The sequence below is a fragment of the Bombina bombina genome, chromosome 4 (assembly GCF_027579735.1).
Source record: "Bombina bombina isolate aBomBom1 chromosome 4, aBomBom1.pri, whole genome shotgun sequence".
Classification (NCBI taxonomy): domain Eukaryota; kingdom Metazoa; phylum Chordata; class Amphibia; order Anura; family Bombinatoridae; genus Bombina; species Bombina bombina.
Window position 1 is genome coordinate 879,688,882 of NC_069502.1, and position 25,543 is coordinate 879,714,424.

At 42.9% G+C, this 25,543-nt stretch overlaps 1 protein-coding gene across 1 annotated transcript in view; it reads left to right on the forward strand.

The window, feature by feature from the left end:
* The window catches only part of LOC128655679 (zinc finger protein OZF-like), a 43,833-nt gene that overhangs the window by 9,094 nt on the left and 9,196 nt on the right, over positions 1 to 25,543 (forward strand). Inside the window, exons 5-8 of the mRNA XM_053709261.1 lie at positions 10,520 to 10,627; positions 17,176 to 17,280; positions 18,972 to 19,076; positions 19,531 to 19,635. Coding sequence (XP_053565236.1) covers positions 10,520 to 10,627; positions 17,176 to 17,280; positions 18,972 to 19,076; positions 19,531 to 19,635 — 423 coding nt within the window. The remainder of the gene's footprint in view (positions 1 to 10,519; positions 10,628 to 17,175; positions 17,281 to 18,971; positions 19,077 to 19,530; positions 19,636 to 25,543) is intronic.

Consider the following 25,543-nt stretch of genomic DNA (forward strand, 5'->3'; position numbering starts at 1 on the left):
TCTTCCAAATATAAGAATATATATATGATCTGTAATGATTCCTTGTGAGGATCTGGAGTACAAGTAGTAATGTCAAAAAACTGGAAATAAGTTGATCCTAGATTGCTTGTCAGCAGCAAGAGGAAGGTGTCTGAATACAGAGAAAATCCACACACAGCAGCTGAGGTGCTTTAACACTGGAAATTAAATCTGTTAGAGCTTCAGCAAAATGAGGTGTGTCAGACTGCACTTGCTTGATTGGAAGACACACAAACAAGAGACCAGCACAGAAAGAAAGACAAAGTTAAGAATTAAAGTGAAGGTAAAGTTTAGGTAATCCGAATATATCCAATCATTCTTTTTCCATTGGATAACCTAATCGCTAACTTTATTCAATAAAAAAATAAATACAAATATTTTAATTTTATTCATTGCTTTTCTTACTGTTCAGTCGATAAACCCTCCCAACCACTATTTCCGGATTTTTTAGTGCCATGACGTATAGAGTGGTCCCACCCGCTCTATACATAATCTCAGAAGTGCGTTCATGGTGAGCGCTGCAAATGCGCATGCGCGATTCTGAACTCACATCCCCAGTGCGCATGCGTTAATCGCTGGGAAAACATAATATTGAATGAAGAGCTTTATTCATTCATTACTATTTTACGCGAGAGACGCGACTATTAGCAAACAGAATGTAGCGCATGCGCAGTGCATCTAGGAGAGGGATGACGTAGGGTCACGGCCGCCTAACGGCCAGAATTTCAACTGGCTAATGAAAAAACGTCAATCAAAAAGAAAAAAAAAAGAAAAAATGGGACGAATTTTGAAAACTGAAAAATGAGAATAAAAAGTTAGATTACGGGATATGTAAGTAAAAACCTAAAAAATGATGACTTAAAGTCCTATTCAATTATAAAAAATATTTGAATTCTGGATCGTTGACAAGTTAACTTTACCTTCACTTTAACTTTGACAAATACTCCTCTGCAATAAAAATAAGAGGAACAAGTTAGTAGAAGAATATCCAAATAACTTCCTTTAGAAGAAAAGCTGATGTCAAATAAGGCTTGAAAACAAAGAGACAGGCACTTGTTGCTTCAGGGAAAAGCTCCTGCATGAACAAATTTCCAAGCAAAGTGTGAAGGATCCTCTTACTATTTAAAGGGGAAAGAATTAAATTAGCCAACCCATCCTTAAAAAGGCAGTACATGACATGATCAAACTAGAAAAAGATCGGGAAGTCCATTGAAGAATACATACTCATTGCCCCATGTTAGCATTGTCATAGCATCCCCTGGTAATAGGTATATTAAAACATGTAATAAAAATTATTTCTCCACTGATTGATCATTCTTATCTCACTTCTGCTATATCCCACAACCTTACCTATACTCAATATAAAATAGATTATTACATTAAAATTTAGTAAACAAAAAGAAGTGTTTCCATTTTATGTTTAAATATACAAACTCGCAATCAGTCAGACTTTCACTGTTCAAAAGAATATATGTACCTCAAAGGAGATATTATCTGAAACTAATGATGAAGAGGGGTAACTTCATCAACCTCTAAAGTGAATGAAATATGATATATTCATATCACATTATGATATATTCATAATTACCTTACCTTAGCGGTAAGGTAAAAACAATCTTGTTTAGAATCATGTCCCAAAGCAAAGTGTCTAGAAACAGTCTGCTTTAAAAAACACTTCTTGGAGTTTCGATAATGTTTCCCCCATCTAGTATGTAGTGAGAGGGTTTTTCTCCCCACATATAGAGCTCCACATATGAAATCAATCAAGTATATGATATTTTAAGAACTACAATTTGGGGTACATATGTTCTTTTGAAAAGTGAAAGCCTGACTAATTGGGAGTTTGTATATTTAAACAAAATTTTAATTTAATTGTCTATTTTATATTGAGTGTAGGTAAGGTTGTGTGATATAGCAGAACTGAGATAAGTATGATCAATTGTCAATCAATGGAGAAAGCATTCATATTACACATTTTTTTATATCATCACCAAACATGGTCCCTCAGGACAAAGGCGCCCTCTAGAGGCTTCCGTCGATGGTTAAGGAGAGATACACTAGGATCAGCTCTTCTTGAAACAAAGTGGAGAAACTGCAAATATAAAAAAACAGAAAAAGGCGCTACAATGGTGCAGAAGATTACAACAATTGTTGGAAATTGTATCAATACATCACTCTACAGAATGATACTCACAAAAGCAGCGCACTATGCCCCAAGGCGTTCTTATCACAGAAACTGAAGGCTCTCTGCAGAAAGAACGGCAGTGTCTTTTAAAAAAAAAATCTGCCTGCGAGTGTCACTGTTCCGTTTTATCTCAATGGAAATATTTGCTACATTCCTCTCTTTTCAATTTCCTCTCACTTCCTGATCTCCAGTGCGGTACAGGGAACAGCACATTGCAGAAAAGGTAAGTTAGGGCTTAACAAATGTTTTCTAGGAGTGTAGGAGCCAACCAAAATACTTAGACAGATTTTTTTTGGTTTGTTCTTTAACCCCTTAACGACCGAGGACGTGCAGGGTACGTCCTCTAAAAAAATACCCTTAACGACCAAGGACGTACCCTGCACGTCCTCGGTCTGGAAAGCAGCTGGAAGCGATCCTGCTCGCTTCCAGCTGCTTTCCGGTTATTGCAGTGATGCCTCGATATCGAGGCATCCTGCAATAACCCTTAGTAGCCATCCGATGCAGAGAGGGCCACTCTGTGGCCCTCTCTGCACAGGACATCTATGGCTTTCATCGTTGGTGGGTGGGAGCGTGTATGGGAGGCGGGTGGCGGCCATCTATGGCCCAGATGATGTGGAGGGGGGCGTGATCGTGGGCGGGGATGCCCGGGGGCGAGCACGTGCACGGGAGGCGGGCGCGTGCACGGGGAGTGAGCGGGTGGCAACCGCTACACTACAGAAAATAATATAAGAAAAATGTAAAAAACTTAAAAAAATAAAGGTCATCAGCGAATGTTGGGTGCTCTGTGGAGGGAGGGAAGCTACACTACAGAAAACAAATGGGAGAAAAAAAAAAAAAAAAAACATTTTTTCTCTTGTTAAGTGTATCCAGTCCACAGATCATCCAATACTTGTGGGATATTCTCCTTCCCAACAGGAAGTTGCAAGAGGATCACCCACAGCAGAGCTGCTATATAGCTCCTCCCCTCACTGCCATATCCAGTCATTCTCTTGCAACTCTCAACTAAGATGGAGGTCGTAAGAGGACTGTGGTGTTTTATACTTAGTTTATTTCTTCAATCAAAAGTTTGTTATTTTTAAATGGTACCAGAGTGTACTGTTTATCTCAGGCAGTATTTAGAAGAAGAATCTGCCTGCGTTTTCTATGATCTTAGCAGAAGTAACTAAGATCCTTTGCTGTTCTCACATATTCTGAGGAGTGAGGTTACTTCAGAGGGGGAATGGCGTGCAGGTTTTCCTGCAATAAGGTATGTGCAGTTAATATTTTTCTAGGGATGGAATTTGCTAGAAAATGCTGCTGATACCGAAGTAATGTAAGTTAAGCCTTAAATGCAGTGATAGCGACTGGTATCAGGCTTATTAATAGAGATACATACTCTTATAAAAGTGTATTTTAAAACGTTTGCTGGCATGTTTAATCGTTTTTTACATATGTTTGGTGATAAAACTTATTGGGGCCTAGTTTTTTCCACATGGCTGGCTTGAATTTTGCCAACAGTTCCCTGAGGCTTCCCACTGTTGTAATATGAGTGGGAGGGGCCTATTTTGGCGTTTTTTTGCACAGCAAAAATTACAGACACAGACATCCAGCTTCTTCCTGCATGATCCAGGACTTCTCTGAAGGGCTCAAAAGGCTTCAAAAGTCGTATTGAGGGAGGTAAAAAGCCACAGTAGAGCTGTGGCAGTTGTTGTTACTGTTTAAAAAACGTTTTTGTCATTTGTTATTCCTTTTTTGGTATTAAGGGGTTAATCATCCATTTGCAAGTGGGTGCAATGCTCTGCTAACTTATTACATACACTGTAAAAATTTCGTTAGTGTAACTGCATTTTTTCACTGTTATTTCAAAATTTGGGAAAATTAGTGTTTCTTAAAGGCGCAGTAACGTTTTTTTTATATTGCTTGTAAACTTGTTTTAAAGTGTTTTCCAAGCTTGCTAGTCTCATTGCTAGTCTGTTTAAACATGTCTGACACAGAGGAACCTACTTGTTCATTATGTTTGAAAGCCATGGTGGAGCCCCATAGGAGAATGTGTACTAAATGTATTGATTTCACCTTAAACAGTAAAGATCAGTCTTTATCTATAAAAGAATTATCACCAGAGGGTTCTGTCGAGGGGGAAGTTATGCCGACTAACTCTCCCCACGTGTCAGACCCTTCGCCTCCCGCTCAGGGGACGCACGCTAATATGGCGCCAATTACATCAGGGACGCCCATAGCGATTACCTTGCAGGACATGGCTGCAATCATGAATAATACCCTGTCAGAGGTATTATCTAGATTGCCTGAATTAAGAGGCAAGCGCAATAGCTCTGGGGTTAGGAGAGATACAGAGCGCGCAAATGCTGTTAGAGCCATGTCTGATACTGCGTCACAGTATGCAGAACATGAGGACGGAGAGCTTCAGTCTGTGGGTGACATCTCTGACTCGGGGAAACTCGATTCAGAGATTTCTAATTTTAAATTTAAGCTTGAGAACCTCCGTGTATTGCTTGGGGAGGTATTAGCTGCTCTGAATGACTGTAACACAGTTGCAATTCCAGAGAAATTGTGTAGGCTGGATAGATACTATGTGGTGCCGGTGTGTACTGACGTTTTTCCTATACCTAAAAGGCTTACAGAAATTATTAGCAAGGAGTGGGATAGACCCGGTGTGCCCTTTTCCCCACCTCCTATATTTAGAAAAATGTTTCCAATAGACGCCACTACACGGGACTTATGGCAGACGGTCCCTAAGGTGGAGGGAGCAGTTTCTACTTTAGCAAAGCGTACCACTATCCCGGTTGAGGACAGTTGTGCTTTTTCAGATCCAATGGATAAAAAATTGGAGGGTTACCTTAAGAAAATGTTTATTCAACAAGGTTTTATTTTACAGCCCCTTGCATGCATTGCACCTGTCACTGCTGCGGCGGCATTCTGGTTTGAGGCCCTGGAAGAGGCCATCCAGACAGCTCCATTGAATGAAATTATTGACAAGCTTAGAACGCTTAAGCTAGCTAACTCATTTGTTTCTGATGCCATTGTTCATTTGACTAAACTAACGGCTAAGAATTCCGGATTCGCCATCCAGGCGCGTAGGGCGCTATGGCTTAAATCCTGGTCAGCTGACGTGACTTCAAAGTCTAAATTACTCAACATTCCTTTCAAGGGGCAGACCTTATTTGGGCCTGGCTTGAAGGAAATTATTGCTGACATTACTGGAGGCAAGGGTCATACCCTTCCTCAGGACAGGGCCAAATCAAAGGCCAAACAGTCTAATTTTCGTGCCTTTCGAAATTTCAAGGCAGGAGCAGCATCAACTTCCTCCGCTTCAAAACAAGAGGGAACTGTTGCTCATTCCAGACAGGCCTGGAAACCTAACCAGTCCTGGAACAAGGGCAAGAAGGCCAGAAAGCCTGCTGCTGCCCCCAAGACAGCATGAAGGAACGGCCCCCTATCCGGAAACGGATCTAGTGGGGGGCAGACTTTCTCTCTTCGCCCAGGCGTGGGCAAGAGATGTTCAGGATCCCTGGGCGTTGGAGATCATATCTCAGGGATATCTTCTGGACTTCAAAGCTTCTCCTCCACAAGGGAGATTTCATCTTTCAAGGTTATCAGCAAACCAGATAAAGAAAGAGGCATTCCTAAGCTGTGTGCAAGACCTCCTAGTAATGGGAGTGATCCATCCAGTTCCGCGGACGGAACAAGGACAGGGATTTTATTCAAATCTGTTTGTGGTTCCCAAGAAAGAGGGAACCTTCAGACCAATCTTGGATCTAAAGATCTTAAACAAATTCCTCAGAGTTCCATCATTCAAAATGGAAACTATTCGGACCATCCTACCCATGATCCAAGAGGGGTCAGTACATGACCACAGTGGACTTAAAGGATGCCTACCTTCACATACCGATTCACAAAGATCATCATCGGTTCCTAAGGTTTGCCTTTCTAGACAGGCATTACCAATTTGTAGCTCTTCCCTTCGGGTTGGCCACTGCCTCGAGAATTTTTACAAAGGTTCTGGGCTCACTTCTGGCAGTTCTAAGACCGCGAGGCATAGCGGTGGCTCCGTATCTAGACGACATCCTGATACAGGCGTCAAGCTTTTAAATTGCCAAGTCTCATACAGAGATAGTTCTGGCATTTCTGAGGTTGCATGGGTGGAAAGTGAACGTGGAAAAGAGTTCTCTATCACCACTCACAAGAGTCTCCTTCCTAGGGACTCTTATAGATTCTGTAGAGATGAAAATTTACCTGACAGAGTCCAGGTTATCAAAACTTCTAAATGCTTGCCGTGTCCTTCATTCCATTCCACGCCCGTCAGTGGCTCAGTGCATGGAAGTAATCGGCTTAATGGTAGCGGCAATGGACATAGTGCCATTTGCGCGCCTGCATCTCAGACCGCTGCAATTATGCATGCTAAGTCAGTGGAATGGGGATTACTCAGATTTGTCCCCTCTACTAAATCTGGATCAAGAGACCAGAGATTCTCTTCTCTGGTGGCTTTCTCGGGTCCATCTGTCCAAGGGTATGACCTTTCGCAGGCCAGATTGGACGATTGTAACAACAGATGCCAGCCTTCTAGGTTGGGGCGCAGTCTGGAACTCCCTGAAGGCTCAGGGATCGTGGACTCAGGAGGAGAAACTCCTCCCAATAAATATTCTGGAGTTAAGAGCAATATTTAAGGCTCTTCTAGCTTGGCCTCAGTTAGCAACACTGAGGTTCATCAGATTTCAGTCCGACAACATCACGACTGTGGCTTACATCAACCATCAAGGGGGAACCAGGAGTTCCCTAGCGATGTTAGAAGTCTCAAAGATAATTCGCTGGGCAGAGTCTCACTCTTGCCACCTGTCAGCGATCCACATCCCAGGCGTAGAGAACTGGGAGGCGGATTTTCTAAGTCGTCAGACTTTTCATCCGGGGGAGTGGGAACTCCATCCGGAGGTGTTTGCTCAACTGGTCCATCGTTGGGGCAAACCAGAACTGGATCTCATGGCGTCTCGCCAGAACGCCAAGCTTCCTTGTTACGGATCCAGGTCCAGGGACCCGGGAGCAACGCTGATAGATGCTCTAGAAGCTCCTTGGTTCTTCAACCTGGCCTATGTGTTTCCACCGTTTCCTCTGCTCCCTCGACTGATTGCCAAAATCAAACAGGAGAGAGCATCGGTGATTCTGATAGCGTCTGCGTGGCCACGCAGGACCTGGTATGCAGACCTAGTGGACATGTCATCTCTTCCACCATGGACTCTGCCTCTGAGGCAGGACCTTCTTATACAAGGTCCTTTCAATCATCCAAATCTAATTTCTCTGAGACTGACTGCATGGAGATTGAACGCTTGATTCTATCAAGGCGTGGCTTCTCCGAGTCAGTCATTGATACCTTAATACAGGCTCGGAAGCCTGTCACCAGGAAAATCTACCATAAGATATGGCGTAAATATCTTTATTGGTGTGAATCCAAGAGTTACTCATGGAGTAAGGTTAGGATTCCTAGGATATTGTCCTTTCTCCAAGAGGGTTTGGACAAAGGCTTATCAGCTAGTTCTTTAAAAGGACAGATCTCTGCTCTGTCTATTCTTTTGCACAAGCGTCTGGCAGAAGTTCCAGACGTCCAGGCATTTTGTCAGGCTTTGGTTAGGATCAAGCCTGTGTTTAAAACTGTTGCTCCCCCGTGGAGCTTAAACTTGGTTCTTAAAGTTCTTCAGGGAGTTTCGTTTGAACCCCTTCATTCCATTGATATTAAACTTTTATCTTGGAAAGTTCTGTTTTTGATGGCTATTTCCTCGGCTCGAAGAGTCTCTGAGTTATCTGCCTTACATTGTGATTCTCCTTATCTGATTTTTCATTCAGACAAGGTAGTTCTGCGTACCAAACCTGGGTTTTTACCTAAGGCGGTTTCTAACAGGAATATCAATCAAGAGATTGTTGTCCCATCATTGTGTCCTAATCCTTCTTCAAAGAAGGAACGTCTTTTGCATAATCTGGACGTAGTCCGTGCCTTGAAGTTTTACTTACAGGCTTCTAAAGATTTTCGTCAAACATCTGCCCTGTTTGTCGTTTACTCTGGACAGAGGAGAGGTCAAAAAGCTTCGGCAACCTCTCTCTCCTTTTGGCTTCGGAGCATAATACGCTTAGCTTATGAGACTGCTGGACAGCAGCCCCCTGAAAGGATTACAGCTCATTCTACTAGAGCTGTGGCTTCCACCTGGGCCTTTAAAAATGAGGCCTCTGTTGAACAGATTTGCAAGGTTGCGACTTGGTCTTCGCTTCACACCTTTTCAAAATTTTACAAATTTGACACTTTTGCTTCTTCGGAGGCTGTTTTTGGGAGAGAGGTTCTACAGGCAGTGGTTCCTTCCGTTTAAGTTCCTGCCTTGTCCTTCCCATCATCCGTGTACTTTAGCTTTGGTATTGGTATCCCACAAGTAATGGATGATCCGTGGACTGGATACACTTAACAAGAGAAAACATAATTTATGCTTACCTGATAAATTTATTTCTCTTGTAGTGTATCCAGTCCACGGCCCGCCCTGTCCTTTTAAGGCAGGTCTAAATTTTAATTAAACTACAGTCACCACTGCACCCTATGGTTTCTCCTTTCTCGTCTTGTTTCGGTCGAATGACTGGATATGGCAGTGAGGGGAGGAGCTATATAGCAGCTCTGCTGTGGGTGATCCTCTTGCAACTTCCTGTTGGGAAGGAGAATATCCCACAAGTAATGGATGATCCGTGGACTGGATACACTACAAGAGAAATAAATTTATCAGGTAAGCATAAATTATGTTTTTTACCTCTGTAATTATCTTGTATCTAAGCCTCTGCAAACTGCCCCTTATCTCAGTTATATTGACAGACTTGCATTTAGCTAATCAGTGCTGGCTCCTAGGAACTCCACGTGCATGATCACAGTGTTATCTATATGAAACACATAAACTAAAACCCTCTAGTGGTGAAAAACTGTCAAAATGCCCTGAGATGAGAGGCGGACTTCAAGGGCTTATAAATTAGCATATGAACCTCTTAGGTTTAGCTTTCAACAAAGAATACCAAGAGAACAAAGCAAAATTGGTGATAGATGTACATTTTAAAATTGTTTAAAATTGCATGCCCTATCTGAATAATGAAAGTTTGTTTTAGACTAGACTGTCCCTTAAGGTTGTGTTTTCTATCAACATTAGTAGGAAAATTGTTGTTCCTTCTTTGTGTCTTAATCCTAAGAATTCTCTGGAAGGTTCTTTACATTCTTTGGATTTTAGAAAGACTTCTAGTCTATTTGTTGTTTTTTTTCTGGTTCTAGAAAACGTCAGAAAGCCTTTGCCATTTATTTGGCATCTTGGTTGAAGCTTTTTTTGATTCACAAGCTTATTTGGAGGCGGGGCAGTCTCCGCCTCAGAGAATTACAGCTCATTCTACTAGATCAGTCGTTTCTTCTTGGGCTTTTAAGAATTAAGCTTCGGTTGATCAGATTTGCAAAGCAGCAACTTGGCTTTCTTTGCATACATTTACTAAAGTTTACCATTTTGATGTATTTGCTTTTTTTAAGCAGTCTTTGGTAGAAAAGTTCTTCAGGCAGCTGTCTCAGTTTGATTCTACTGCTTATGATTTAAGTTTTTTTGAAGTTTATAAGGAAAACTTATATTATTGTTTGGATTTAATTTTTCAGCGGAAATAGCTGTTGTTATTTTATCCCTCCCTCTCTAGTGACTCTTCTGTGGACTTCCACATCTTTGGTATTTTATCCCATATGTCACTAGCTCATGGACTCTTGCCACTTACATGAAAGAAAACATAATTTATGTAAGAACTTACCTGATAAATTCATTTCTTTCACAGTGGCAATAGTCCATGAGACCCACGCTTTTTTGTATAAAGGCATAATATTTTTTCCAGTTCCTCTTTTTGTATACTTTTTTACTCCTTTTTACACCTTACTACTTGGCTATTCGTTAAAACTGAGGAATGAGTGTGGTGGGAGGTGTATTTATAGGCATTTTGAGGTTTGGAAAACTTTGCCCCCTCCTGGTAGGAATGTATATCCCATACATCACTAGCTCATGGACTCTTGCCACTATGAAAGAAATTAATTTATCAGGTAAGTTCTTACATAAATTATGTTTTTACAGTACAGTGACTATTTATTTCCAAAAGTGAATCAGTATCACTCATTGTTATAATTGTAATTATATAAAAAAGTTTAATTAATACAAAACATGATACTATTATCTAGATTATTTAGTGCAAAACAAGAATATCCTTAAGCTAATTGTGTATAAAAAAAACAAATTACGTTTATGTTACACCCTGTACTGTGTAGTTTACTTCCTGCTGTAATTACAGTGTGTCTAGAGGAAAACCCGGGCACTGGGCTATTAAATGTGAAGGAAGAGGATGAGACAGATGACATGAATAGTCATCAGCCTGAAATACGTTGCTCCCTCCCTGCTGGTGAGTAGTAATACGTGAGAGTCTTCCGGGGCTGTGCACACAGTTATTTACTGCTCTCCCTTGTAGTTTACCGTCTGGTTTATAAGCGCAGATAACAAAATTAGTTTAACCCTTTTCTCTTGTAAGGTGTATCCAGTCCACGGGTTCATCCTTTACTTGTGGGATATTCTCCTTCCTAACAGGAAGTGGCAAAGAGAGCACACAGCAGAGCTGTCCATATAGCTCCCCCTCTAGCTCCACCCCCCAGTCATTCTCTTTGCCGGCTCTAAGCAACAGGGTCCCTCTCGGAAGGGTAAAGTGAATGTGGTGTTAGATTTGTAGTTTTTGTTCTACAAGCAAAAGTTTGTTATTTTAAATGGTACCGGTGTGTACTATTTACTCTCTAGCAGAAAAGAGATGAAGATTTCTGCAGAGAGGAAGATGATTTTAGCATGTTGTAACTAAAATCCACTGCTGTTCCCACAAAGGACTGAGGAGTACAAGAAAACTTCAGTTTGGGGGAACGGTTTGCAGGTTAGGCTGCAATAAGGTATGTTCAGTCATTTATTTCTAGACAAGACTGTGATAATGCTAGAAAAGGACTGATAAGATCCCCATGAGGGAAGGGTAAGCTTTATTCAGAGTCTAAGTATGGAATTACAAGCTTACATAACAGGGCTAATTTATGCTGGTTGACACTATTTTATGGCAAACGGGTTTTACTAATAGATATCGTGTTTTGAGACACTTTGAAGGTTCCCTTGGGTTTCTTTCAGGGGTTGTTACCCACATGGCTATTATTATAACACTTAGGAGTGTTTCTTTAGGCCTCACAGCACCGGAGTAAGGTGGGAGGGGCCTAATTTCGCGCTCAGATGCGCAGTTAGATTGACTAGATCTTCAGGCTGTTTCACATGGAGGGTCCTGCTGCAGTTTGAGGGCCTATAAGAAGCTTTTTCCCCACAAATCTGGTTCCTAAGGGCAGGTAAGGCCACATCAGAGCTGTGGCAAGGTGCTGAAGTCGTTTTAACCTGTTGTTAGCTTGCTATTGATCCGGTTTGGGCATTAAGGGGTTAATCGTTTTACTTGCTAGTTGTGCAATCTTACCAATGCTTTAGGTACATACTGTGAAAATTTCAAAAAGTTTGCTGCATTTTTCACTGTTTTGGAAAATTGTGTGCCTTTTTTAGCTCTTAAAGGCACAGTAACGTTTTTTTGCAAAGTGTGTTTTTACTTGATTAAAGTGATTTCTAAGCCTGTTTGTCTTACTACTAGTCTGTTAAACATGTCTGACACTAAGGAAAATCCTTGTTCAATGTGTTTAGAAGCCATGGTGAAACCCCCTCTCAGAATGTGTTTAAAGAACATATTGTTGCACGTAAAAATGTGGCACAAGATGATTCTCAAACGGAAGGTAATGAGGTTAGCCCGTTAACCTCTCCCCAAGTGTCACAACCAGTTACGCCCGCTCAAGCGACGCCTAGCACCTCTAGTGCGTCTAACTCTTTTACTTTGCAAGACTTGGCGGCAGTTATGGATAATACCTTCTCCGTGTTTTTATCTAAACTGCCCGTGTTACCTACAAAGCGTGATAGCTCTGTTTTAAGAACAGATTTTGAGCATTCTGACGCTTTGGTAGCCGTATCCGATATACACTCACAACGCTCTGAAATGGGGGAGAAGGATGTGCTGTCTGAGGGAGAAATTTCCGATTCGGGAAAGGTTGCTCCTCAGACAGACTCAGATACGTTGGCTTTTAAATTTAAACTAGAACACCTCCGCTTATTGCTCAGGGAGGTATTAGTTACTCTGGATGACTGCGACCCTTTGGTGGTTCCAGAGAAATTGAGTAAAATGGACAAGTACCTAGAAGTTCCTGTTTACACTGATGTGTTCCCGGTCCCTAAGAGGATTGCGGATATAGTAACTAGGGATTGGGATAGACCAGGTATTCCGTTTGTTCCCCCTCCTGTTTTTCAGAAAATGTTCCCCATATCTGACACCACGCGGGACTCATGGCAGACGGTCCCTAAGGTGGAGGGGGCTGTTTCTTCACTTGCTAAACGCACAACCATACCAATTGAGGACAGTTTTGCTTTTAAAGACCCTATGGATAAAAAATTAGAGGGTTTACTTAAGAAAATTTTTGTTCAACAAGGTTTTCTTCTCCAACCTATAGCGTGCATTGTTCCTGTAACTACTGCAGCTAATTTCTGGTTCGAGGTGCTGGAAGATGCGCTCTAGACGGAGACCTCATATGAGGACATTATGGACAGAATTAAGGCTCTTAAGCTGGCTAATTCTTTTATCACAGATGCCGCTTTCCAGCTAGCTAAGTTAGCGGCAAAGAATTCAGGTTTCGCCATTCTGGTGCGCAGGGCGCTATGGCTAAAGTCCTGGTCGGCCGATGTGTCGTCAAAATCCAAACTACTGAACATCCCTTTCAAAGGAAAGACCCTTTTCGGGCCTGAATTGAAAGAGATTATCTCAGAAATCACTGGGGGAAAAGGCCATGCTCTCCCTCAGGACAAGTCCTTTAAGACAAAGAACAAACAAAATAATTTTCGTTCCTTTCGAAATTTCAGGAGCGGTCTCGCTTCATCCTCCCCTGCTGCAAAGCAAGAAGGTAACACTTCACAACCCAGGGCAGCCTGGAAACCTTACCAGGGCTGGAACAAGGGTAAATAGGCCAAGAAGCCTGCAGCTGCCTCTAAGACAGCATGAAGGGGTAGCCCCCGATCCGGGACCGGATCTAGTGGGGGGCAGACTCTCTCTCTTCGCTCAGGCCTGGGCAAGAGACGTACACGATCCTTGGGCCTTAGAGATTGTATCCCAGGGATATCTTCTAGAATTCAAGGACTCCCCTCCAAGGGGAAGGTTCCACATTTCTCATCTGTCTACAGACCAGACAAAGAAAGAGGCGTTCTTACGCTGTGTAGAAGACCTACATACAATGGGAGTGATCCACCCAGTTCCAATTGTGGAACAAGGGCTGGGTTTTTACTCAAACCGGTTTGTGGTTCCCAAAAAAGAAGGAACTTTCAGACCAATCCTGGATCTCAAAATTCTAAACAAAGGGTCAATATATGACTACCGTGGATCTAAAGGATCCATATCTGCACATTCCTATCCACAAAGATCATCACCAGTTTCTCAGGTTCGCCTTTCTGGACAAGCATTATCAGTTTGTGGCTCTTCCTTTCGGGTTGGCCACTGCTCCCAGAATTTTCACAAAGGTGCTAGGGTCCCTCCTGGCGGTTCTAAGACCGCGGTGCATAGCAGTGGCGCCTTACCTAGACGACATCTTAATTCAGGCGTCGACTTTCCAAAGAGCCAAGTCTCACACGGAAATTGTATTGGCCTTTCTGAGGTCTCACGGGTGGAAGGTGAACATCAAAAAGAGTTCTCTCTCCCCCCTCACAAGAGTTCCATTCCTAGGAACCCTAATAGACTCGGTAGAAATGAAAATATTTCTGACGGAAGTCAGAAGGTTAAAACTCTTAACTACTTGCCAAGCTCTTCATTCCATTCCTCGGCCGTCTGTAGCTCAGTGCATGGAGACAATCGGACTAATGGTAGCGGCAATGGACATAGTCCTTTTTGCACGGATACACCTCAGACCACTGCAACTATGCATGCTCAAACAGTGGAATGGGGATTATGCAGATTTGTCTCCTCAAATACAGTTGGACCAGGGGACCAGAGATTCTCTTCTCTGGTGGTTGTCTCAGGATCATCTGTCTCAGGGAATGTGTTTCCGCAGACCAGAGTGGATCATCGTAACGACCGACTCCAGTCTGTTGGGCTGGGGTGCAGTCTGGGACTCCCTGAAAGCTCAGGGCTTATGGTCCCGGGAAGAAGCTCTTCTCCCGATAAACATTTTGGAACTGAGGGCGATATTCAACGCTCTTCAGGCATGGCCTCAGCTAGCTGCGGCCAAATTCATCAGATTTCAGTCGGACAACATCACGACTGTAGCTAACATCAACCATCAAGGGGGAACAAGGAGTCCCCTAGCAATGATGGAAGTAACCAAAATAATCAGGTGGGCGGAGGATCACTCTTGCCACCTCTCAGCAATTCACATCCCAGGAGTAGACAACTGGGAGGCGGATTTTCTAAGTCGTCAGACTTTTCATCCGGGGGAGTGGGAACTCCACCCGGAGGTATTTGCCCAGCTGACTATGGGGCACTCCAGAATTGGATCTGATGGCGTCCCGTCAGAATGCCAAACTTCCTCTTTATGGGTCCAGGTCCCGGGATCCCCAGGCGGTGTTGATAGATGCTCTAGCAGCGCCTTGGTCCTTCAATCTGGCCTATGTGTTTCCACCGTTTCCTCTCCTTCCTCGTCTGGTTGACAGAATCAAGCAGGAGAGGGCGTCAGTGATTCTAATAGCGCCTGCGTGGCCACGCAGGACCTGGTATGCAGACCTAGTGGACATGTCATCCGTTCCACCATGGACTCTGCCAATGAGGCAGGACCTTCTACTTCAAGGTCCTTTCAAACATCCAAATCTAATTTCTCTGTGTCTGACTGCTTGGAGATTGAACGCCTAATTCTATCTAAGCGTGGTTTCTCTGAGTCGGTTATCGATACCCTGATTCAGGCTAGAAAGCCTGTCACCAGGAAAATCTGCCATAAGATTTGGCGAAAATATCTTTGTTGGTGCGAATCCAAGGGTTACTCATGGAGTAAGATTAGGATTCCCAGGATATTGTCTTTTCTCCAAGATGGATTGGAGAAAGGATTGTCAGCTAGTTCCTTAAAAGGACAGATATCTGCTTTGTCTATTCTTTTACACAAACGTCTGGCGGAGGTACCAGACGTTCAAGCGTTTACTCAGGCTTTAGTCAGAATCAAGCCTGTTTATAGACCTGTGGCTCCGCCATGGAGTCTGAATTTAGTTCTTTCAGTTCTGCAAGGGGTTCCGTTTGAACCTTTACATGCCATAGATATTAAGCTTTTATCTTGGAAAGTTTTGTTTTTGGTAGCAATCTCTTCTGCTCGAAGAGTATCAGAGTTATCTGCTTTACAGTGTGATTCACCTTATCTGGTTTTCCATGCAGATAAGGTAGTTTTGCGTACCAAACCCGGTTTTCTTCCTAAGGTTGTGTCTAATAAGAATATTAACCAGGAAATTGTTGTTCCTTCTCTGTGTCCTAATCCTTCTTCGAAGAAGGAACGTCTGTTACACAATCTGGATGTGGTTCGTGCTTTAAAGTTCTATTTACAAGCAACTAAGGATTTCAGACAAACAACTTCATTGTTTGTTATCTATTCTGGTAAGAGGAGAGGTCAGAAGGCGACTGCTACCTCTCTTTCCTTTTGGCTGAAAAGCATCATCCGTCTGGCCTATGAGACTGCTGGCCAGCAGCCTCCTGAAACAATTACTGCTCATTCTACCAGAGCAGTGGCTTCCACATGGGCTTGTGGTTCCTTCCGTTTAAGGTACCTGTCTTGTTCCCTCCCTTCATCCGTGTCCTAAAGCTTTGGTATTGGTATCCCACAAGTAAAGGATGAACCCGTGGACTGGATACACCTTATAAGAGAAAACAGAGTTTATGCTTACCTGATAAATTACTTTCTCTTGTGGTGTATCCAGTCCACAGCCCGTCCTGGCTATTAGTCAGGTAGATTTTTAGTTTAAACTACAGTCACCACTGCACCCTATGGTTTCTCCTTTTTCTTCCTAACCTTCGGTCGAATGACTGGGGGGTGGAGCTAGAGGGGGAGCTATATGGACAGCTCTGCTGTGTGCTCTCTTTGCCACTTCCTGTTAGGAAGGAGAATATCCCACAAGTAAAGGATGAACCCGTGGACTGGATACATCACAAGAGAAAGTAATTTATCAGGTAAGCATAAATTCTGTTTTTGTACTGGAATATAGCAGATCACAGCCCAGAATAAAGGCCTTAAAAGGACAGTAAACACACTGATGTTTCAAATGACAAAATAAAGTTAAAGAAGCTATGTGTAAACAGTTTATTACACTCCAGCAGGTAAAAACATTTGCAGCAAAGTGTTAATGCATGAAAAAACAATTCACACTCACCCATTATGTTACTATAGTACAAAACTGCAGAAAATCCTGTAATTACCTGGTGCTTACTGTCCTTTAAATGGACACAAAACCCAACATTTTCTTTCATTTTTCATAAAAACTGTAAACAACTTTCAAATTTACTTCTATTAGCAAACTGGTTTAATTCTCTTGCTATCCTTTGCTGAAGGAGTAGTAATGCACTAGTGCGAGCTAGCTGACTACATCTTGTGAAGCAATGACAAGAGGCATATATGTGCTGCCACTAATCAGCAGCTAGCTCCCAGTAGTGCACTGCTGCTCCTGAGCTACCTAAGTATACTTTTCAACAAAGGATACCAAGAAAATAAACCAAATTAGGTAATGGAAGCAAAATGGAAGGTTGTTTAAAATTGTATCTGAATCGGGAAAGTACAATAGTGTGTATTTGGTGCTGTTGTCTGTCTGTGAATACACAAACTGTTTTATGGTAAAGTTATAAAAACTAGATCATGTGACATAAAAACTGAATCTGCTTTATTTGTACAGATGAAGATAACGCTGATATAGTGAAAGATGAGATAACAGAAGATCTGTGTGTGAAGCAGGAGCTGGAAGCACCAGACGAGGAAACCAGTGACAGCATCAGTTCAGGTGAGTGTGCACGTGTGTTGTGTCTTAGGGACACGGGTTACAGGTGAGTGTGTGCATGTGAGTGTGTGGGACACAGGTTACAGGTAAGTGTCTGAGAGACCCTGGTTACAGATGAGTGTGCATTTATGCTATGTCTGTGCTACAGGCACGTGTACAAATAGGTTGTTTTTGAGCCACCTGGGTTACAGGTAAGTGTACAGATACAATGTGCACGCATGTTGTGTCTGAAGCATGCAGGTTACAAGTGACTGTACACGTATGTTGTGTCTGAGGCATGCAGGTTACAAGTGAGTGTGCACGCATGTTGTGTCTGAGGCATGCAGGTTACAAGTGAGTGTGCACGCATGTTGTGTCTGAAGCATGCAGGTTACAAATGACTGTACACGTATGTTGTGTCTGAGGCATGCAGGTTACAAGTGACTGTACACGTATGTTGTGTCTGAGGCATGCAGGTTACAAGTGACTGTACACGTATGTTGTGTCTGAGGCATGCAGGTTACAAGTGACTGTACACGTATGTTGTGTCTGAGGCATGCAGGTTACAAGTGAGTGTGCACGCATGTTGTGTCTGAGGCATGCAGGTTACAAGTGACTGTACACGTATGTTGTGTCTGAGGCATGCAGGTTACAAGTGACTGTACACGTATGTTGTGTCTGAGGCATGCAGGTTACAAGTGACTGTACACGTATGTTGTGTCTGAGGCATGCAGGTTACAAGTGACTGTACACGTATGTTGTGTCTGAGGCATGCAGGTTACAAGTGAGTGTGCACGCATGTTGTGTCTGAGGCATGCAGGTTACAAGTGACTGTACACGTATGTTGTGTCTGAGGCATGCAGGTTACAAGTGACTGTACACGTATGTTGTGTCTGAGGCATGCAGGTTACAAGTGAGTGTGTGCACATGTTGTTTCTGAGGCCCGCAGGTTACAAGTAAATGTACACATATGTTGTGTCTGAGGCCCGCAGGTTACAAGTGAGTGTGTGCACATGTTGTGTCTGAGGCCCAGAGGTTACAAGTAAATGTATGTATATGTTGTGTCCGAGGCATGCAGGTTACAGGTGAGTATGCATGCATTTTGTGTCTGAGGCCCTCAGGTGACAAGTAAATGTACACATATGTTGTGTCTGAGGCATGCAGGTTACAAGTGAGTGTGTGCACATGTTGTGTCTGAGGCCCTCAGGTTACAAGTAAATGTATACATATGTTGTGTCTGAGGCATGCAGGTTACAGGTGAGTATGCATGCATTTTGTGTCTTAGGCCCTCAGGTGACAAGTAAATGTACACATATGTTGTGTCTGAGGCATGCAGGTTACAAGTGAGTGTGTGCACATGTTGTGTCTAAGGCCCTCAGGTTACAAGTAAATGTATACATATGTTGTGTCTGAGGCATGCAGGTTACAGGTGAGTATGCATGCATTTTGTGTCTTAGGCCCTCAGGTGACAAGTAAATGTACACGTATGTTGTGTCTGAGGTCTGCAGGTTACAAGTGAGTGAACACGTATGCAGTCTAAAATTCCCTTTCAGATAAAAATATGTAAAATTAGTAACAGACAAGTAAGAGGGAAAAGTCCACAGTGTGTGTATCTGGTGATATTGTCTGTCTGGGAAATACACAAACTGTTTTATGCTTAAGTTATAAAAACTAGATCATGTGATATGAAAACTGAATCTGCTTTATTTGTACAGATGAAGATAACGCTTATATAGGGAAAGTTGAGGTAACAGAAGATCTGTGTATGAGGCATCAGATAGGAGCAACAGATGAAGAAACCAGTGACAGTATCAGCCCTGGTGAGTGTGCACGTGTGTTGTGTCTGAGGGATGTGGGATACAGGTAAGTGTGCACGTGTGTTGTGTCTGAGGGATGTGGGATACAGGTAAGTATGCATGTGTGTTGTGTCTGAGGGATGTGGGATACAGGTGAGTGTGTACTAGTGTTTTGTCTAAGGGGGACATGGGTTACAGGTGAGTGTGCATGTGTGTTGTGCCTGAAGGAGACAGGTTACAGGCGAGTGTGCACATGTGTGTCTAGGGGGGTTGTGGGTTATAGGTGAATGTGCATGGTTGTTGTGCCTGAAGGAGACAGGTTACAGGTGAGTGTGCACATGTGTCTAGGGGGGTTGTGGGCTACAGGTGAGTGTATATGTTGCTATGGTCTGCCTAGGAATCACACAAACTATTTTCTGGTAAAGTTATAAAAACTAAATGATGTGATATGAAAACCGAATCTGCTTTATTTGTACAGACGAAGATAATGCTGATATAGTGAAAGTTGTGATATCAGAAGATCTGTGTGTGAGTGATCATTTGAAGACTGAGGAGGATGAAGTTCCTATAAATACGGCTACAGGTGAACACAAGCAATAGTTATAAAGAGACGTTTTCGGAATAGTTGTACTACAATTGTCTGTGCACTATTTTAAAAGCTCTTATTACATTTAAGAAAATAATATGTAAACAAAAGTTTCTTTTTTTAATGATTGATAAATATTGGATCCTGGGAGTCCTTAAAAATAGTCCGCAATGTCCAGTAAACTGCCCTTAAAGGGTTAGTATACATCAACCCCCTTTCCCTGCATACACAGTGTGCACAATTATTAGGCAAGTCGTATTTTTTCTTCATAAATGGAAAGAGTCCACCGCTGCATACATTACTTTTGGGAAATAAGAACCTGGCCACCAGGAGGAGGCAAAGACACCCCAGCCAAAGGCTTAAATACTCTTCCCACTTCCCTCATCCCCCAGTCATTCTTTGCCTTTCGTCCCAGGAGGTTGGCAGAGAAGTGTCAGAAGTTTGTTTTCGTCTCTTATGGAGGGTAGTACTCTTCGACATGGGACGGGAGTTTTAAGTAATCCTATCAGTCTCTCAGTGACGGCTTAGATGAAAGTTAGAGTCCGGAGATGCAGGAAGAGTCTTTCTGTGAAACCATCCCGACTCATTTTAACAGCTCCACAAGCAATCGGCGTTGTTGAACTTTGCTTCGCTGCCTGCTTTTTTCTCTTAGGTCCATGGAGATGCTACTATCCGTCACACTTGAAGGGCCGTGTTCCTTTTCCACGGCGTAGATTCCGGTAAGATCGTTTCATTTACTTCTTCATGAATGTACTGTAACTCATTTGTTCCTGCGAACTTACATGAAAAATACAGGGTCTCAGTGGGACTCCTTTAGTATCTTGGAATCAAGGGTTAATATCTCCTGAGGGGGATTATTGAACAGGGTTTTTTTTAATCATGTTTGTTATGTGATTCAATCTGCTTATGTGTAGTGTTAACTGGGCTTGTGGCTTTTGAAACATAACAGCCTTTTGCACTGACGTGACCTTACGGTTGGGTGCACTTTTTTTGGACTCTACCATTCACCTTGTGACCGGGCGTGTTTACATTCTGGTCTCCCATTTCTGCATTCCTGACTGTGTGGCGACGGAGAAATCTGGGCCGCTGGTATCTGGTTCTTAGGAGGTGGTGAGTGCCCCATCCATTGTGGGTGTCAGGTGCCATCTAAATTGTTTAATATATAGTCCATTTTTTGGTATCCTTTATCCAATTAAGAAGGATGCTGATGTTGAGATTGGTCAACTTTCTGATACAGATTCTTCGTCCTGTGACGAATGCGAATTGGCCCCATTGACACAGGTCAGTCAGTTATGTTCGTTAGGCCGTCCTAGAGCGTCTTGTTCCTCGGGCTCTGGGTTTCAAGGGACTGCTGAGCCATCCGCCTCGGGGGGCCCTGTCCTCCGGGAGGCGAGTTCCCTACCGCTCCGTTCTACTACTACACATGGGGGTAACCTAGGTTATGTTTTTTCCTCCTCGGATGGTGAATTGTTCCCCCCGGAGGTTGTGGCACGTTTTCACTTTTACATACTTTTGGCGCTTGCTCGTCTACAAAGTCCAGATGTTTAATTGTGACTGGGCTCGTGCCCGATTGCCCTGGGTCTCTCGGCCATGGGAGGGCATGTGCAGTTCTCTGCGGGTGTAACTGTTCCTGAGTGTTGTGCCTTTCGTTACAGGCTGGCTCGCCTTCGTGTTCTACTCAGACACGTTTTTGAGTTATTTGGGGACCCTATCCTTCTCGGCTATGGGACTCATCAGTCTCCTACTTCAAATGGTTCATCTGGTTAGACATGGGGGGATGACGTAATCTCCTTTAAGTCTTGTTCAAGATCCTTCCCAGTTTTGTTGGAGGAACAGGGTTTCCGTTCGACTAGTCCTGCGGGTCTTCTGTTCTTCTTGGGCGTTAACCTTCGGGTTGCCTGTCAATTTCTTTTATCCGGTTAGGATGAATTTTATTTTTTCTTTTATCGATATTTCCTTTCGGGAACTTCTCTGGGATCGATACTCGCTGTTTGCTTCCACTGAGGTTATTCGGGACACGTTTGTCCCATGTTTGTCTGTTTTTTTTTCCTCCCTCTATGAGGGCGGATTTAGCCAGCTTGGCTGTTATGACCCGAGTTGCAGGCTGGTCCTGCTTAGGTCAGATCTTCTGTCTCATGACTTATTCACACATGTAGCACCTATCTACCTAGTTGGTCAGGTTGGAGCACCGAGTGCTCTCAATATTATTTATGTTTCTTGTTATTTACTTTACAAGTTTCATCTAAGCATTTTCAAGAGGACTTGCGGGTCCGTGCGGCTCACAGGATTGTTTCAGTCCTTAAATAGCCGTCTCTCTGGCGACTGGGTCAGTGAATTCTGCTACGTCACTCTCTGTTGCTTCCGATACCCTCGGGACCTAGAGTATTCCTTCCCACGTGGTGGGAAGGTTAGAGGGTTTAGCGCCTCTTTTCCGCCGGTCTGGGCGGTTTTACCTTTAGGAGGCTATGGGAATTGTACTTATTGGACTTGTTCCTTTAGTGGTTCTCTTCTTCATTGAGACCTTTTGGATTTGTCCGTTTCTCCTTGTGGATTGGGTCTCATTCTGGGGACTTGGATTCCCTTCGGGAGTTGATTGTTCCTTTTTCGGGACATTAGACAGTGGGGTCTTTTTGGGCTCCGGTTAGGGGTCCCTCCCCGGTGTTGGGAATGCTCTGCATCTCCTTCTTGGGTAGAAGAGGTCCCAGTGGCTTTCCGCTTATATGGTTCAGGTTTTGCCATCCATGTGGCATCCAAACCCATGTTTTATTGTCCTCTGACCTCGTATCTGAGGTGATGCGGAGACTTGCTGTTACTCTGTTTGAGTGACTTGTCCTCACTGTTCCCCTTGTGCCTGGAGCTTGTGGCTAGCTCACCATACTAATGCTCTGTGGTTACTCTGCAGGTAGCAAACCGAGGGTTGCAAGTTCAATCCCCGGCGAGGTCTACTCAGCCCTTCCTCCTTTCGAGGTTGATAAAATGAGCAACGCCTTGAGTCCCTTAAGGGGGATTAGTCACGTTTTTCAAGCACAATCATCTTCATGTTGCTTGGACATCTTTTAGCTCTAGCGTCCTTATATGGCCTTGGGAGGCCTTATCTCTTTTGGAGTGTTGGGCTCCTACAAGTGGTGGTCTCTTCCCATTGGGTCGGGACTTGCAAGGGCTTCTTGCTCTTGACATCCGTGTTAATCTGGATTTTTCCCTGGGAGGTCTGTTTTTCATATCAGACGAGGGATTTATGGGGCCCAGGCTTCTTGTCCTGATTCTCCCGGTTGTGGAGGGTTTTACTCAGCGTTTTCACTTTGTGGATCCCGCTGTGGGATGTTACTGGACCTTATGATACTAGGATTGGCCTGGGGGTTCCAGTTTCCGGGGGACTTGGGCTTAGCCCTTGTTCTGGCTGTTCTGTTTTACAACTTGGCCAGATTTTCTCCTTGGGGCTTGTCTTGTACCGGACGATACAGTTCCCTTGGGACAGCTTACTGATGTAACCTGATGGTGGGCTTCCTGCCTAGCAAGCGGAAAGGTTTGCAGTTGCTCAGCTGTTACTCTTGCGCCTGGTATGTGTGTTAGCACAATGGTGTTTTAAGGGGTTCTTCCGTGTTCGTCAGTGACGTGGCCTTGTGTTCTCGGTTCTTCCTGTGACTTCCTGTCTTATGGGCAGGTGTTTATTGATGCTCTCCTCTTCAGGGGGCTCGTTGTCCTCCTTATGGAGGTGTGGTTCCTTTTTTTTTTTTTAGGGGCCTCTCCTGTGCTCGGGAGGTTGAAACAGATTTTTCTTTTATGTAATTGGCAAGAGTCCATGAGCTAGTGACATATGGGATATACAATCCTACCAGGAGGGGCAAAGTTTCCCAAACCTCAAAATGTCTATAAATACACCCCTCACCACACCCACAATTCAGTTTTACAAACTTTGCCTCCTATGGAGGTGGTGAAGTAAGTTTATGCTTAGATCCTATGTCGATATGTGCTTCTCAGCATTTTGAAGCCCGATTCCTCTCAGAGTACAGTGAATGTCAGAGGGATGTGAAGGGAGTATCACCTATTGAATGCAATGGTTTTCCTCGAGGGACATCTTTTTCATAGGTTCTCTGTTATCGGTCGTAGAGATTCATCTCCTACCTCCCTTATTGAGATCAACAATATAATCTCATATTCCATTACCTCTACTGATAACTGTTTCAGGCTATCTGCTGTATGTGGATGGGTGTCTTTCGGTCAGTATGTTTTCATTACTTAAGACAATCTCAGCTATGGTTTGGCACTTTATGCATTAATATAGTTCTAAATATAGTATTGTACTTATATTTGCCATGAGTCAGGTTTATGTATATTCCCTTTGCAGACTATCAGTTTCATATTTGGGAAAAAAAGTCTTTTCTCAATTGACTGCTTTTTCATTAATTTTTGCGGACAAAATTAGGCTCGCGAGGGCGCAAAATGCCAAAGTTTATTGCGTCATTCTTGGCGCGATAATTTTTTGGGCACGAAGGTACGTCTGATGACGCAAATTCGTCATTTCCGGCATCTTAGTTGATGCCGAGTTACTTGCACAAGGTTGTGTCTTCAATGTCGCGAGTGTGTAATTTCCGGATGTTGTTAGCGCCAAAAATATTTCAGTTTGCATTGTGCGTCATACTTGGGCTATGCTGTTTGCATTTGTTTCCCATTACTGAAACTGCCATATAAGGAAATTGATAATTTTGCTTTATATCTTGTTTTTTATCTTACATTTGCAAGATGTCTCAATCTGATCCTGTCTCAGAAACCAGTGTTGGAACCCTGCTGCATGATAACAGTTCTACCAAAGCTAAGTGCATTTGTTGTAAATTTGTGGAGATTATATCTCCAGCTGTGGTATGTAATAGTTGTCATGATAAGCTTTTACATGCAGAGAATGTGTCCATCAGTAATAGTACAATGCCTGTTATTCCTTCAACATCCAATGTACATGATATACCTGTGAATATAAAAGATTTTATTGCTGATGCGATTCAGAAGGCTTTGTCTGCCATCCCGCCTTTTAATAAACATAAAAGGTCTTTTAAAACTTCTCATAAAGTTGATGAATTTTCAAATGATCGACAACATACTGAATTATCCTCCTCTGATGAGGATCTATCTAATTTAGAAGATCCTTCCTCAGATATTGATACTGACAAATCTATTTATTTATTTAAAATGGAGTATATTTGTTCCTTGTTAAAAGAGGTGTTGATTACAATGGATATTGTGGAAACTAGTCCTCTCGATATTAAAACTAGTAACGTTTAAATTCTGTTTATAAGCCTCCTGTGGTTACTCCAGAGGTTTTTCCAGTTCCTGATGCTATTTCTGATATGATTTCTAAGGAATGGAATAGGCCTGGTACTTCTTTTATTCCTTCTTCAAGGTTAAAAAATTGTATCCTTTGCCAGCAGTTAGATTGGAGTTTTGGGAAAAGATCCCCAAAGTTGATGGGGCTATTTCTACTCTTGCTAAACGTACTACTATTCCTATGGAAGATAGTACTTCTTTTAAAGACCCTTTAGATAGGAAACTTGAATCTTATCTAAGGAAAGCTTATTTATATTCTGGTTATCTTCTCAGGCCTGCCATTTTTATGGCTGATGTTGCAGCTGCATCAACTTTTTGGTTGGAAAGCTTAGCACAACAGGAAACGGATCCTGATTTGTCTAGCATTGTTCGCTTGCTTCAGCATGCTAATCATTTTATCTGTGATGCCATTTTTGATATCATCAAAATTGATGTTAAATCTATGTCTTTAGCTATTTTAGCTAGAAGAGCTTTGTGGCTCAAATATTGGAATGATGACATGGTATCTAAGTCTAGATTACTATCTCTTTATTTCCAAGGTAATAAGTTATTTGGTTCTCAGTTGGATTCGATTATTTCAACTGTCACT